Source organism: Dromiciops gliroides, chromosome 4 (genome assembly GCF_019393635.1).
Source record: "Dromiciops gliroides isolate mDroGli1 chromosome 4, mDroGli1.pri, whole genome shotgun sequence".
Taxonomy (NCBI): Eukaryota; Metazoa; Chordata; class Mammalia; order Microbiotheria; family Microbiotheriidae; genus Dromiciops; species Dromiciops gliroides.
Genome location: NC_057864.1, coordinates 103,259,221 through 103,276,080, shown reverse-complemented (window position 1 = coordinate 103,276,080; position 16,860 = coordinate 103,259,221). Strand labels below are relative to the sequence as shown.

General features: G+C 48.3%; 1 protein-coding gene across 1 annotated transcript in view; it reads left to right on the top strand.

The window, feature by feature from the left end:
• LRRN2 (leucine rich repeat neuronal 2) overlaps window positions 1-12,336 on the top strand; it is a 100,930-nt gene extending 88,594 nt beyond the window's left edge. The window contains exon 2 of the mRNA XM_044002146.1: window positions 8,376-12,336. Coding sequence (XP_043858081.1) covers window positions 8,645-10,786 — 2,142 coding nt within the window. The 5' untranslated portion in view covers window positions 8,376-8,644 and the 3' untranslated portion in view covers window positions 10,787-12,336. The remainder of the gene's footprint in view (window positions 1-8,375) is intronic.
• The last annotated feature ends 4,524 nt before the right edge of the window (window positions 12,337-16,860 follow it).

Here is a 16,860-nt window from a genome sequence, read left to right as displayed (position 1 = left end):
GGAGGGAGGGAGGATGTGGAAGGTGCAAAAGCCAAAAGGTTTCCACTGAGCTGAGCGCTGAGTAGCTACTCAATAAATACTTGTTGATTAATTAACTAATTAATTAATTGATGCTCCATTGACTGTCGGAGTTGGACTGGATATCTCTAAGGTCCCTTTGTCTCTAGATCTATGATCCCGAGAGGAGGAGGAGCAGGAGGAGGAGGCAAAGACACATGGAGGGGAAGTTATTTTTGTTAACAAAACAGGAGAGGCAACATTAAATACAAAGGAAAGAACATTTCTGACTTAGAGTCAGAGTACAGTCACCACAGTTGACTAGAGGCATGATCTTTGACAATCCGAATAATCCTCTTTAATTAACTCTTGGTGTTTTCATGTGTAAAATATAAAAAATGCCTCTACTACCTTATCTACCTCCCAGGCTGGTAGTTAGGATCAAATAACATATCAGTGATATATGGGAAAATGCCTTATAATTTCAAGCATTAAATAGATTCTTTCCAGAATCTGAGTCACTACCCTAGGCTCTTGGATCCTTCCTAAGGACCTGGCTCTCTCTTTATTACCCTTGTAGAAAGGAATAGAAGGCAATTATACATAGCCCAAGGCCTCCTAGGTATGTCTCTGGGTCTAGGAAACCTCATTTATTAGAAGCGTTGGGATATGATGAAGGTACAGACTTCCTTCTTATGGATACACAAACAACACTCTGATGCTCACAAGGCGTCAGGAGAGCTGACTTGACATCTCTGACTTGGCAATTACTAGCTTTGTAATCTGGGATGACTCACTTCCCATCCCTGAGCCTGTCATCTGTAAAAGGATGGCCTTGGACCAGGTGACTAGGGAAGTCTTCAGGAATCAGAAGGGATTCCACAGGTCATCTCATTAAACTTTGAAACTGACTGGGCTGACTTGGGAGGCTCCCAAGACTTGAGGTTTTAGGTAAATACTAGATGACCACTTCTCTGGGATGCTGGAGAGGGATTCATGTTTCTGGCAGGAGTCAGACTAGATGACCCTTGAGGTCCTTTCCAGCTCCAGAATTCTGTGAAAATGGAAGCAAAAATTCTACTACCTCAGCAACTTATTGTTAGGATCTATGGAATGTAAGGGCAGCTGAGCGGCATAGTGGATAGAACACCAGGTCTGGAGTCAGGAAGACCTGAGTTCAATCTGGCCTAAGATACTTATATCTGTGTAGCCCTAGGCAAGTCATTTAACCCTGTTTGCCTCAGTTTCCCTGTAAGGAAAATGGCCGACTACTTCAGTATATTTACCAAGAAAACCCCAAATGGGGTCATGAAGAGTTGGACACAGCTGAACAACAACAAAATAGAATGTAAACTCCTTGAGGGCAGGAACTGTTTGGGCTTTTTATCCCCAGGACCTAGCACAGTGCTTGGTACATAGTAAGTACTTAATCAATGCTTTTTGATGAATTAATTGATTGAGGATCCAATGAGATACTAAAAATAAAGCTTTTAACCATAAAAATGAAATATTAATGTTAATATTACTATTCTCTAGGATTCTGAGTTCAGGGTCAGAAAGTCATCTCTTGTTTAGGCAATAATGTTTAACTTACAACCAAACATCCGCACACAGATCCTCTACCCAGGTTTTCGAGCAGACTACTGCCATGACTTGATAATGCTCATCTGTCTAGGAGGACAGGCTAAGAGCTGATTTCTCCTTTTTCCCCCTTTTTTTTGGGGGGGGCGGTGGGAGCAGGGCAGTGAGGGTTAAGTGACTTGCCCAGGGTCACACAGGTAGTGTTAAGTGTCTGAGGTCGGATTTGAACTCAGGTTCTCCTGAATCCAGGTCCGGTGCTTTATCCACTGCCCCCCAGAGCTGATTTCTCAATTGCATTCCATTCCTATTCCCTTACCTCCCAGAGAACCCAGAAGAGTCAGGCTAAAATCATCAATTAAAATAGCAATAGCTAATCTTCATATACCACAAAGTGCTAGTAAGATTTACAAGTATCTCATTTGATCCTCATAACCCTTCGAGGTGAATGCTATTATCATCTCCATCTTACTGGAGAAGAAACTGAGACTGAGAACGGCTAAGTAACTTACCCAGAGTTACTGAGTAAATGTTTGAGACAGAATTTGAACCCAAGTCATCCTGACTCAAAGTCCAGCATTCTGGACACGGATTGCACCACCCAGCTGCCCCTAGATCAGGGTTTCTTAACATTTTTAATGCCCTATTCCTCTTTGGCAGTCTGGTGACATCTCTGGCCCCCTATCATTGGCTGACTGAAGGAGATTTTAAATTTCAATTAGAGGTTTAACAAAAACAATGACATAATTTTTTCCTGTCCCCCTTGAGGTAGGTGGGCCCCACCCTAGTTCATTACTTACAGACCAGAACTAGAATTTGAACTCAGAACAAATTCGATGACTGTTATACACACACACACACACACACACACACACACACACACACACACACACACACACACACATCATGATGCCTTCTGTTTGGCCAGTCCTGTTCCCGGTTCCCGCCTTGGACCTCTCCTCTCAAGAGCTCTTAGTTCTTACCCTTCTTGCCCTACTCCTTGTTAGGAGACTTTGCATTTCCTTTCCCATCAACACCCAGACCACCCTGGTGAAGCAAGACAATTGCCAGTCTACAGCGAGGATACAATCAAAATGGGACAGAGAAAGAGCTTCTCCCGGCAAAGTCTTAGGGGCGTTGGCTTTAAAGCATTCCTCTCTCAACTCCAGACACTATGGGCAGCTCCCAGGACCCCTTCAGCCTCTGAAGCCTTCTACTTTACATGTGTGTTTCCCTTGGCCAGCAGGCTCAAACAAGAGAGGAGGAGGGATTCCAGGATGGGCATCCCCCTACCTGAAATGCCATCTGTAGGATATTTGTAGGCCACCATGAGATATGGTTCTTTCCTGGAGCACTTTCCCCTCTCATCCCTCCTCCCTCTCCTGGTCCTTCAAGGTCTGGCTCAGGTCCTACATGCTCCTCAAAGTCTTCTCTAAGGAGAGCATGGAATGTAATCTTTAGTGGCTCCCTATTACCTCAGGATAAAATGCCGATGTCTTAACCTATCATTTGAAGCCCTTCACAGTGTGGCTTCCACCTTCCTTTACTGCCTTAGTCTGTATTACTCCCCTTCCAGTGAGATAGTTGCTGTGAAACAGGTTGTAAACCTTAAACCCCTCTATAAGTCACACCCAAACCACGAACAAGGCATTTCACAAGCTCCCTGTCCCTGTCCTGGGATTTGACAACCTTCCCCATCAGGAAGCTTTGGCATTTCCCTGGTCTTCTCCCTACCTGGGACAAAATCAAGGCTGTTTTGAGCTGGAAGAAGCGTTAGAACCAAAGTGTCAAACATGCAATCCACAGTATCTTTGAGTGCTGCCAAAGCAGATTAAAATGGAATTGGGAAATAGTTAGCAAAAGAAATAAAAATACAATGAAACCTAGAGTAATTGGCACTGTGGGGGTTTCTGAGTTGATATGTGGCCCTCAGGGACCCTTAAGATAAGGCCTGGATTTAAATCCTGCCTCTGACATTGACTGTGTGACCTTGGGTCAATCACTTAACCTCCTAGAGCCCATTTCTTAATCTGCAAAATGGAGGAGTTGGACTAAATGTCAGTAGGGCCCTTCTCAGCTCTACACCTGTGATCCAGTGAGGTTGCAGAATTAGGATTTGAACTCGGAACCTCTGATTCTAAATCCAGCATTCTTGCCACTATAGAAAGATACCCACCTTCCTTGACTTCTCATAAGTCCGGAAGAAACTGAAGGTGCCAGAGTCTCTATTCCCTGAACTGTCCCCGGCACGTGCGCATGCACTTGAATAGACACGCCTGGGTTCATGTTTATTTACCCCAAAATGTGTACATATACCAGCCCACATAAAACCTCTGCTCATTTCAAGTTGAGGATGTTCTGGTTTTTTTCCCACCTACAGAAATAGCTGTAGAAGGAGGAGGAAGGTTGCACTGGGGGAAAGGTGTCACCCTGAGAAAACATGGCCCTGATGTATGATAGTAGAGATGAAAATGAGCAGTCACCTCCCTGCTGGGGCCAGCCTGGCTGGTGGGGTGACAGTGAGGATTCTAAGTTCTAAGATGGGCACCCACCTCCTATGGGGAGACAATGATAGGTGGCCCACAGGTCTCTGTAGGCACCAGATCACCTCATACGGGAGCATGCAGCTGTAATCTCTGAGTAGAGTCTTAGAATTCAGATTTGTACGAAGCTTTGGAGAGCAGATTCAGAGCTCCAGGCACTGGCTAGAAAAAACAGTGAGAGCACAAAGACAGGAAGGGGCCATAGTAGAAATCTCTGGGAACCAGGGAGTAGGCAGCAGGAGGGGATTGGGCATGGGGACCTGTGAGCTTAGCACAGCAGACATGATGTGGAAATGGAAAGGACTCGGAAAAGAAGGGATGTGATATTTGTGGATAGGAAACTAACTCTGCCTCCAGCACATACTGACCAATGTCCTCCCTCCCAAACGATCCTGTATTTCACTGCTTTGTGTATATTTGTATTTATTCACTTCATATTTATGCCATTGACATTTACATGTTCTCTTGTCTCCTCTATTAGAATGTGAGCTCTTTGCAGGTAGGAATTGAACAGGAATCATTGTTGACACTTGTATCTGGTGCCTTGCACAGTAGGCACTTGGGAAATACTTATTGATTGAGTGATTGATTGATGGTATGATTGTGGGAGAGTCATTTCCCCTCTCATTCCAGGTAACTGAAAGACTCTGAGTTATGGGGTCTCCGTTGGTTCAAGGAGTAGTTTATCTGGAGTTCCCTACACTGATGAAGGCATCGCCTGGGGCCACTTGGAAAAAGGCACTTTCTAAAGGTTTTGCCTTTAGAAAACCTGAGCTCGGGTCATGGCTGCACCACTGTATGATGTTGGATGGACTACTTAATATCTCTAAGCTTCTTCATCTGCTGTTATTCAGTCGTTTCAGTCGTGTCCGACTCTTCATGACCCCATTTGGAGTTTTCTTGGTGAAGATACTGGAGTGGTTTGCCATTTCCTTTTCCAGCTCATTTTACAGATGAGGAAACTGAGGCAAACAGGATGAGGTGACTTGCCCAGGATCACACAGCCAGTAAATGAACCTCATCTAATCTTCTAACCTTTGTACTTTGGAGTTATGTGAGCAACAAATGAGATTCTATATGTGAAAGGGCTGAAAGGGACTCATTTTAAAGGCAAGGAAACTTAGGCAGGAGGAAGTGCTTTGGTTTTCCCAAGGTCACAGATCTAGTAAGTAACTGGAGCTAGAATTAGAACCCAGGTCCCCTGACTCCTATGTCACCTGCTCCTGGACTTTATGTCCTCCTGGGGCTCTGTCACCAGCCTCTACCTGGGAGAAGCAAGTCTAAAATGAAAGGAGATGATGTCATGAGAAAATGTCCTACAAAGTGCTGGGTTTGACAATTGGATCTGTTACTTGGTGACTTTTATGACCTTGGGCAAGTTATTTCTCCCTCTGAGCCTCAGTTTCCTCCTCTGTAAGATGAATTAAACTAGAGGATTGCTAAGATCTCTTCCAGCTTTATATTTGTATCATATACACATATAATATATATAATACATATATTCCTTTTTATGTCCGTGGTATTAGAATAGAAGCTCTTTGAGGACCCACACTGCTTTTCGTTTTTCTTGGCATTCCCAGCATTTAGCACAATGCCTTGAACATAGGAAGCACTTAAACAGTAAGCCTCTAAATACTTCTATTTTACAGATTAGGAAGTGAGGACCAAAGGTGGTTAAGAGACCCGTTCAGGTCCTATGTAGCAGAGTTGGGTTTCGAACTCCTATCTCCTGACTCAAAACCCAATGTCTTTCAGCCTCATTATACTGACCCCAAAGGAGGATTTCAAAGCAAACCAGAGCCTCAGCGCATCCCAAAGACTATTTGCCTGGGCCAACCCCAATTTACTCATGTCACAAGACTGTCAGACTAGGTACCAAGAAGTGGAGCACAGACCCTATGCCTTCCCTGTTATCCCTCCTTGGCTCCAAGCCAGACTCCCCTGGAGGACGACAAGGCATGGTCTAGGGAACCATGGGGAAGCCTCTCCTGTTTTCACTTTTCTAAGCCAGAGCAGAATAACACTAACCTAAGTCCTTGAGGCACTTGCCTTCCTGGAAGTATGTCCAACCTACTGCAGGAGGGTGTCTGCCTTAGTAGCCTGAGTACACACAGATGGATTCAGAGTGGGTTTCCTTCAGGGAGATTGGACGCCCCACCCCCCCACCCCCCATCACCACCAAGAATGCCTTCTTCTCCAATCTGAGAACCTTGGGAGAAGGAATATGAGGTTCTGCTGAATCCCCTACTCCAAGGACACTTGGATCCATTTTCAGAGCCAACCTCGGGAACTTGTCCAAATCTTACCAGTTTGATAGATCCTGCCTGTGAAAGGCCTAAAGCCTTGATAAATAACCACCCTCTACCACTATCTTCTAAATCATGACTACCATCATGGATACCTGGTGTCTCCCCATATCCATCACTCCTCCCATCTCAGATCACAGCAGCAACTGTGAGTTTGCAATAATATTTACAAAGGAAGAGAAAAGTTTGCTAGCCTATACAAAATGATATAAAAAGCTATCAATCTGGGGCAGCTAGGTGGCGCAGTGGATAGAGCACCATCCCTGGATTCAGGAGTACCTGAGTTCAGATCTGACCTCAGACACTTAACACTTACTAGCTGTGTGACCCTGGGCAAGTCACTTAACCCCAATTGCCTCACCAAAATTTTTTTTTAATTAAAAAAAAAAAGCTATGAATCCCAGGATCTCAAACTAGAAGTCTTACCTTCTCTAAGCTAGACTCACTCGATCTTATCCTATGGTAAGATCCTACCATATCAGTGGTATCAACCAGGTTCTAATTAGGAGTCAGCAAAAAGAGTTCAATTCCACGATGTGGAGAATGATGTAGGGGAATAATGGGCAATAAGTCCAGAAAGATGATCCATAGCCAGATTTCTTAGGAGCTTTAAATGGCCAGCTGAAGAACTTATATTCTACCCTAGGGACAATAGGGAAATGGGGGCATTTCTTAAGGAGGGGAATGGAATGGTTAGATTTGTGCTTTAGAAAGATTCCAGCACCTATGTTCCATGAGTTAACCAGAGACAGAAGGAGCACAGTGCCTCAATGGGCATCCCCCCTCTCATCTAGGCAGGGGTCTTCCCCATCGACCTGCAGGTGGACTGGGCTTGGACATCAGTCAAGGAGGCTGCCTTTCTAAAGAATCCATGAAAAACAGTGAGAGTGATCAGTGAATTCAGGCTCTGCTACTTGTTGCCTGTATGACCTTGAGCTGAGTCATTGTCCACCCTGGGCCTCAGTTTCTTCATCTGTTAAAAGGAAGGAAGGAGTTGGACTAGAAGCAGCATGGTCCACAGGAAATCATTCTGGATTTGGAATGAAGAAGAATGGGGTTCAAATTTCAGCTCTCTCTCCCTACTGCCGGAGTCACATTGTGGAAGTTGCCATACCTTTCTAGGCTTAGCTGATATTCTGGATAGATTGCTGGACCTCGGGTTAGGAAGACTCGAGTTCAAATCTGACCTCAGACACTTAATAGCTTTGTGACCCTAGACAAGTCACTTTACCAGCTCCTGCCTCAGTTTCCTCATCTGTAAAATGGGAGTGATAATAATAACACCTATCTCCCAGGTTATTGTGAAGATCAAATGAGATATTTGTAAAGCACTTTACAAACCTTAAAATAGAATATAAATTATAATTGTTATTAAGTCAAATGGAGGTGTTCTGCCTATGTAACCTAGATAGAACTGCTCTCACTCTAGATATATGGTCCTATAACTGGATTATCTCCAAGGTCTCTTCAAGCTCTAAACCAGTTCTGATGTTCAGCCCCCTCCCTAGGGGCTCACTCCAAGGTGGAGGGTTGAGACTTCGGGGTCTCCACACAATTCCACATGTGACAAGGGCTAGGAGAGAAGTCTAGTGGGAAGGAGAGTAAGAGAAACCACTTGTCTTGTCTTCCTGCTCTCCAGGAACATGGAGATAATGATGAGACAGCGGCAGTCGTAACAACAGCCCATCATCTTCCCCCTCATCACTTCTCTCAGAGGAGTTCAAAGAATTCGCAGGCTCAGCCTCCTGCTTTCATCCTGCCCACAGCCCTAGAATCACTACCCTCAGAGGGAAGCCAAGGCAGTACCCTGGTGGGCCAGGCATTGGAACCTCGAATTCCTAGCTCCAAGCCCTGCCAAGGCCCCTGGGCCAGTAGGGAAGAATGATAATGACTGGAGAATTAACTCCTGCTCCCATGCCCCACTGCTAATGATGTTGTTCTTCTCTTGCAGGGATGGCCACAGGTGGCCCCTTGACAGGGGGCAGTGATGAATGAACTGGAGCTGGGTCAGAGGAAGACAAGGAACTATAACCTCCCCCGGTGAAGGACTCAACATCTACCCCACCCACACTGCCCATCCCTGAATAGCATGATCTCCCCTAGAGGAAGGTCCCCTGGCCCACCAATGGGTTACTGAGGACGCTATTAGTGACCTGCAGAAAGCAGAAGAGGAAGGGAGTCAGCTTAGAAGCGAGCAAGCTTCCTCACTGAAGTCCCAACATGTGGCTCCTTCTGGTTTACCTGGTATTGGCCTGGGTGGCAGGGGCAGCTGCCGCTGTGCCTGTGGTGCCCTGGAGGGTACCATGCCCACCCCAATGCACCTGCCAGATCCGGCCCTGGTACACCCCCCGCTCGGTGTACCGGGAGGCCACCACAGTGGATTGCAATGACCTGTTCCTGTCCTCTGTGCCCCCAGGGCTGCCCATCGGCACCCAGACCCTCCTCCTGCAGAGTAACAACATCGCTCGGGTGGAGCAGAGTGAGCTTGACTACCTGGCCAACCTGACCGAGCTGGACCTGTCCCAGAACAGCTTCTCCGATGCCCGGGACTTTGGCCTTCGGGCCCTGCCCCAGCTACTGAGCCTTCACCTGGAGGAGAACCAGCTGACCCAGCTAGAGGACGACAGCTTCGTGGGGCTGGCAAACCTTCAAGAGCTCTATCTCAACCACAACCAGCTTCGGCGAATCTCTCCGGGGGCCTTCACGGGGCTGAGCAACCTCCTGCGGCTCCACCTCAACTCCAACCTGCTGCAGGCCGTGGACAGCCGGTGGTTCCAGGTCCTGCCGAACCTGGAGGTCCTCATGATAGGGGGCAACAAGGTGGATGCCATCCTGGACATGAATTTTCGGCCTCTGGCTAACCTGCGCAGCCTGGTGCTGGCGGGCATGAACCTGCAGGAGATCTCTGACTATGCCCTGGAGGGGCTGCGGAGCCTAGAGAGCCTCTCTTTTTACGACAACAAACTGGCCCGAGTACCCAAGAGGGCACTGGAGCATGTGCCTGGGCTCAAGTTCCTGGACCTGAATAAGAACCCGCTGCAGAGGGTGGGCCCGGGTGACTTCACCAACATGTTGCACCTCAAAGAGCTCGGACTGAACAACATGGAGGAGCTGGTCTCCATAGACAAATTTGCCCTGGTCAACCTGCCCGAGCTCACCAAGCTGGACATCACCAACAACCCGCGGCTCTCCTTCGTCCACCCCCGCGCCTTCCGCCACCTGCCCCAAATGGAAACCCTTATGCTTAACAACAATGCCCTTAGTGCCTTGCACCAGCAGACGGTGGAATCCCTGCCCAACCTGCAGGAGATCGGGCTCCACGGCAACCCCATCCGCTGTGACTGTGTCATCCGTTGGGCCAACACCACGGGCACCCACGTCCGCTTCATCGAGCCGCAGTCCACACTGTGCGCCGAGCCGCCCGATCTCCAGCACTGCCCCGTCCGGGACGTGCCCTTCCGGGAGATGACCAACCATTGCCTGCCCCTCATCTCTCCCCGGAGCTTTCCCCCGAGCCTTCAGGTGGCCAGTGGGAGGAACCTGGCTCTCCACTGCCGGGCCCTGGCTGAGCCAGAGCCTGAAATATACTGGGTGACTCCGGCGGGAGTGCGGCTGACTGCCTCCAGGGCAGGCGGAAGGTATCGGGTCTACCCGGAGGGAACACTGGAGATCCGAGAGGTCACTGAAGGTGAGGCCGGGCTCTATACCTGTGTGGCCCAGAACCTGGTGGGGGCCGACACCAAATCAGTCAGCCTGGCTGTTGGCAGCTCCCTCCCTAGAGGCAGTGACCAGGAGCGGGAGCTAGAACTGAGGGTTCAGGAAGTCTACCCGTATCATATCCTGCTGCGCTGGGAGCCCCTCCCCAACACCATCTCCACCAACCTTACCTGGTCCAGCTCCTCTTCCCTCCGAGGGCCGGGAACCACCGCCCTTGCCCGCCTTCCTGGGGGCACCCACAGCTACAACATTACCCGCCTCCTCCAAGCCACCGAGTACTGGGCCTGCCTGCAGCTGGCCTTCGCCGATGCCCACACCCAGGTGGCCTGCATATGGACGAGGACTAAGGAGGCTGGCCCCCGCCCTGGGGCCCTGGGGAGCCATCTAGGCGTCCTTGCCGCTTTGGCGCTCACTGCCCTACTGCTAGCTGCCGGGCTGGCCATTCACTGCGGCCTTTGCCCTACTAAACCAAGCGGGCGGGTGGGTGAAAAACCTCTCCTCCCACCCTGGGCTCCTTGGGGCCGAAGCGCCCCTTCCTTCCGAGTGGTATCACCCCCCTTTGTCAAGCACTGGAATCCAGGGAGGAAGCCCACATTACTTGCAGAAGGGAAGATGGTTGCACCAGGAACGCTCCATGATTCCTGAAGTTCGTCTTATTCTTGGGGGTAGGGGAATAACTAAGACTATTTTTTACCAAAAGGGAAGAGGACTGGAACAGACATCCCACTGTAAAAGTGATGCGGACCCACACCCTTAAGGCATGGCAGCTGGACATGGACGGCCTGGACCCCCCACAGTCTCCTGCCCCTCAAAACACTGCCATCGGTCCTCTGTGGGACCTCCCTGCTGCCTTCATGAGGATGCTTCCCAGGAGCAGGAGGTGCTCCCCTGAGACCCCCATCCAGCCTGTGACCCCTTCATCTGGGAGCCCCTTTGGACTTAGCTTGGATCCTGGGCCCTGGCCCTACCCCTCGCCACCCCCCCCCCCACACACACACCCCCTCCCAGGGAGCCTAGCCTTTCTTTTCTCCTCTGTACAGTTTCACTTGCCTGCTCTTACCCCTCCTAGCCCTGGCCAGGGCTAGTCTCTCCTTCCACCCCAAAGGAGCTCTCTCTGAAGGGGAAGGGAATAACTTGCATCTGGGGGATGTGGAGAGGAAGGAGCTACCCAGTGCACTGTGGGGGATCCTTATCACCCAGATGCCCACAGGACTAGGTCGCTCTGGAGCTGACTTTGCAAACAGTTTTGTACCTTTGTGGAGAAACATGACACTTTCTCCTATTTCTTCAATTTACTCTCTTCTAATTTGGAAAGGGGAAGGCAGGAAGGAAGGAAGGAGGGGAGGGGAAGGGGAAGGGGAAAGGAGGAGAAAAAGAAGGGAATGGGAGAGAGGAGGAAGGAAGAAAGGAAGAAGAGAGGATAGGAGAAAGAGAGGAGAGAAAATCCTTTGTATTGCAGTGTATAGCTAGATAATTCCCTGTTCAGAAATCACCTCTTCAAAACCAGGACAGAGAAGGCTGAGATGAGACAGGGAGGAAGGAATGGAGATAGAAGGATTGTTTTTTCATTTCAGTTTCCAAAAATTGATACTCTAATCATCTCTGCTCACCTGCCAATAAACCCCCCTGGATCCCTGGAAATGTACAAAGTGCTTTTAGCTCCCGAGGGACAATACAGGGAGGGGAAAAGCATGACACAGGAAGAGAGGGGGAGAGAAAACAAAGCTGAGAGACAGAGATGGGGCAAGAGATAGAGAGGGAGACAGAGGAAATTTCCATCATTAAACATTGTCACCCCTTCTTCTCTGATAAGCAATTAACATTGCAAATGCAACATACCACTGCATGGGAAGCACTTCCCAGCCTGTTTCTAATTAAACCAACCTGAGAGCCTAGAAGGGACTTGCAAACCATAAAAAAGTCAGCAGTTTGACTCCGGGAGGAGCAGGGGTAGCTAGTGTGATGGGAGGTTGGGCGAGGGGAAGGATGTGGGAGGAGGAAATTGCTGCAATTATCTTTCCGTTCAGTCTCTGTATTGTTTGTAATGAGCCCAACTTGCTTTTTGGTATTTTTATTTATCGGATTGACTTCTTAGGACCAAATGTGAACAGGAACATTTGTTGATAACCCACTGTTATAATAGCGGTGCCAATAAAGCAGGGGAAGGGGGCTGCTGTGGACCCCAGTGAAGACTATGTTGGGGCGGGAGGTAGCTGTGAATATTGCTTCTCTCCCCAGGTGGGCTAAAGGAGGCCCTGGTATTCTTGAGTCTAAAAGGAAAAAAAACTGAAATTGAATCTCTTCAGATATCCATGGTTTCCAGCATTCCATGGGAAAATTTCTCATAAACAAGCCTTCCAGTCAACCCAGGGAGGACAAAAAGGCTACAGTGGGGGGGGGGGGGCAGCTAGGTGGTGCAGTGGATAAAGCACCAGCCCTGGATTCAGGAAGACCTGAGTTCAAATCCAACCTCAGACACTTGACACTTACTAGCTGTGTGACCCTGGGCAAGTCACTTAACCCTCATTGCCCTGCAAAAAAAAAAAAAAAGGCTACTGTGTGGGGCCTTGGGCCCCCTGCTACTCCTTTCTTCCCATATTAGCCCAAGACACATGCACTGAGTTCAAGACTGCCTTCAATTGTCCTCTGGAGGAGTAGCCTTCTCACTTCCCTCCTCATCCTCTCTGTTCCTGGCAGTATTACAGACTAGGGACCATCAGTGCTGAGGAGAAGAATGGGGGGGGGGGAGGCAAATAGACACCGACAGAGGGAGCAGGTTTGAGGTTCCTCCTCTGAACTCATGGGGCTGTCCCTACTAGGACCATAGACCACTGACTGCTCTGCTCCCTTTGGATAGCAACCAACCTTTCATTTAAATTTTTTTTTCTATAGGAACTTTCTGCAGAAAGGAAGGGCATCTATCCTGAGACCAAAAGCTATACATGGCTGGGAAGAAGATTGAATCAGTCTTAATCATTTCCATCTAGGAGAGGGAGGGAGGGAGGGAGGAAAAAAGCAGAGATTTGTGAACAACATGGGGAGGTAGAACCAGAGACTCCAATATCCCCGTTCCCTCCCAACCTAGTGGTTATTTCACAATTATTAAATGGTATGGAGAATCAATAAGCCATCCCTCTGGAAGAAAGGATCCTAGCTGCCCTGAAAGAAATTGTAGAGTCCTTAAAACCCCCCAACCAGTCCTAATACTGTCCTAAGATCTCTTGTCCAGTCTAAGATTGGTGAAGAAGCTAATCAGGTACAAATTGGAGAGCCTAAGGTTTACAAGGCTAGCCTGCCCAGGTAATGGAGGATTAGAACAAGGTCACAAAGTGCAGGGTTCCTCAAAGATAAGCATTGGCTCCTTCCATTGCTGTTTTCTCCCCATTCTCTCCTCCCCCCATGCCTTAAGTCTATCTACAGATAGGAGGATCTAAGAAGATGGAACAATGAGCACCTGAAGAAAAGGATCTGGGAATCTAGTCTGTTAGAATCCTGTTTTTTCCCCTCTATCCTGCTCCTTGGGGGTGAGGAAAGGGCAAAAATGTGGTTAACAAATAAACATTCTGAAAAGTACTCACCTACACCACCTTCCAAAAACAGTTATAAATGATTCAACTGTTCTCTCAACCATTGCCCATGGGTAAATGGCTGCATTGGAGAAAGGAGCTGGGGTGAGTTTAAGGATGGCTGGAGATCCCATTTATCTTTCATAGACAGAAAGATGGGAGCTGAGAACACCAGCCGAGGTGCCACACCCATTTGGGAAAGAAAGGTGAAAGGCAGATTGGTTTTCCCCATTGTTCGTAGTCTGCCTCTTTCTCGGAATGATTGATGGAGTGACCTTTTCCACAGGCTGCCTTTCCCAAGGTGCTCAGCAAGGAAAGTTGGGGCTGGAATACAGCTTTTTTTGAATGGGGGCTGGGGATGGAATATCCAGGGTCCTGAGGAGGAGATACTGAGGCCTTATTGCCTGTTTGCATTTCATCAGCTCGTCTCTCTCTGCTTTCCAGCTGCCTGAGGCAGTGAAACTGGGAGCCAGGTTTCTCGGTCCCATTTCATTCCATCACCAGCCAAAGGAATTGGAGGCATCGCTCCATTTTATCTCCTGTCTACCACACTACCTGCCTACCACTAAAAGCCTCACTTGATATAAAGACTTGGGCTCTGGAAGAGGCATTTTTCCAGAAATGGCTGCTGCCTCATTAGGAGAGTGGCCACTAATTGGAGGTCTTCTGGAAACAACCCACTAGCACTAACCCATCAACCGCTTTATCCTCAGGAATGGGGGGGGAGGGAGGGAGGAGTAGGAGGAGGGAGGGAGGAAGAGACAGAGACAGAGAGACCACCAACCAATAAAAAGAAAGGAAAATGCCCAATCACAGTCTGGATCCATGCTAGAGGTGTAAGGAAGAACAGAAGGCAACTCCCTCAGGAATTTACCATTCAAATGAAGCCCCAGTTCTGGATGAAGCCCTTCACTGTGATTGGGGGTTGGAGAGGGATAGGAAAGGGTATGGCTTAGATAAAAGACCTCCCTACTCTTCCACCTCCATCATCCCCTTCCCACCCCACCCCTCCAGCCCTGTTGTAGTCTTTCAGTCCCACTTGAGCCCCTCCCACCACATCATCACCAAGATCTGTAATAACTCACAGCAATACTGTGAAGTGGATAGTACCAATATTTAGCCCTATTTTACAGATGAGGAAATCAAGGCTAAATGACTTTTCCAAGGTCACACAACTGAGCTCAAGATCAGGGCTTCTGACTCTTTAATGCTGTTTGCCACATTCTGTCCAGCTCAGTACCAGTGTGAGGCACTGAAGGGGATATTAAAGCTGTGGAGGGACCTCTAGAGAGTTTCTTACTTGAGTTCTCAGAAGCCCCCACTGACCTCCCTGCTCTTCAATGCATTGGAACTACTACACTTCAGAGTGGATGGCTTTCCAAGAACTGAAGCTTCACCCTCCCCCTCACTTCCCAGCACACAGTTTTGAGACTATTATCTGTTCTGTCCTTATCTGGAATTTGAAGCACCAACCCTGAGAACACAGCCATAGACTGATCTTAACCACATCTGGGCCAGAGACACTTAGAGCCTCATGAGGAGGAAGGAGAGAGACCCCGAAACTGGGGTGCCTACAGTTAATATCATGAAAGAGCTTGGAGCAAGAAGGGACCTCAAGAGTGAGGAAATGGATAAGCACCAAAATAGGCAGAAGGGAAAGGAAGTTGAGTTGGCATTTATAGAGTGCCTACTATGTACCAGGTATTGCATGTAAGTGACCTAACTAATCCCTAGACATTAGCCCTGAATCATTGAAAGGGGATTTGATATTAAAGTCCATTAAAGAAAGGGAGGGCATCCCAGCAAGAAGTCTCCAATCACAGAGCACTAATTCTGCACTGCATTTAGAGTCAGAGGATCTGGGTTTGAATCCTGCCTCAGCTACTAACTAGCCATGTGACCTGCAAGTAGCTTTTCTTTTCTGTCCCTTAGTTTCCACATTTGTAAAATGATGTACTTAGACGTAAAACCTATCATCTGGTCCAACCTGCTGCTTTCAAGAAAGTGAAGTGTTGCTGTCATTTAACAGGCAAAGCAACTGAGTCTCAGAGAGGCTGGGGGCATTCACCCAGAATCACACTCTCAGTAGCAGAGCCTAGAAAAAAGTCTTTACCCTTGCCCTGCTTTCTACAATGGCATTAGAAGCAAACAAGGAGAAAATGCAAACTTCAAGTGCCATTTAAATGTAAGACGATCACTGTACTCATCCCCTAAAGTAACTTTTCTGCCACAGGGGATTGCTGGGGGATCTGCTTCTCAAAGCTGGGAGATGAAGCACAAGGGGGTTGTAGTAAACTGGAAAGGTCAGGGTGGAGGCTAGATCATGAGAGATGGGAAGGAAGAAGCTGGTACTGAGGACAGAGCATGAGAGGGGCTGGAGTGAGGAGAGGGTCAGGAAGACTACGGGAGGGGGGGGGCAGGGCATGTCTCCTGTCCCTCTTAGCCTAGGCTCTTTCAGGATCCAAATCCTGTTTCCTTTGGAGATAACTGCTTGTTCACTCAGTCCTCTGAAACTCTTGAGGTGATGACTTTAAGCTACCTTGTTTTGCCTCCTTCATAGGATCAAAGAATATTAAACCTAGAAGGGACATTGGAAGACATCTAACCCAACCCCATCATTTTACAGATATGAAAACTGGAGCCCAGAAATGGAAATTGACTTGCTAGTTAGTGGCAGAGCTATGACTAAAGCCATCATTCTTAGCATCCCAGTTCCACTTCCTTTCCACTATAACCATGGCTACCTCCTTCATCTTCAACCCACAGACGAAGCCCCCTGAGGTCACTAGGCACTGCTCCCTGCCTGAAGGGGTTGGGAGAGGGTGAAGGGAGCAGTAAGGGTTGGACTACCATTTACTGCATATTTGAGCACCTTCTAGTGCCACCACTTTAGGAAGCCCTTACTGGTCTCCAGATTTTGATTGAATCATTGGGAGGGAAATTGGGATTACAGTCCATTAATAAAAGGGAGGGTGGGGGGCAACTAGGTGGCACAGTGGACCTGAGTTCAAATCCGGCCTCAGACACTTGACGCTTACTAGCTGTGTGACCTTGAGCAAGTCACTTAACCCTCATTGCCCTGCAAAAAAAAAAGAAAGAAAAGGGAGAGTATCCCAGTAGGCAGTCTCCAATTACAGTGCATGGGGGTCACAA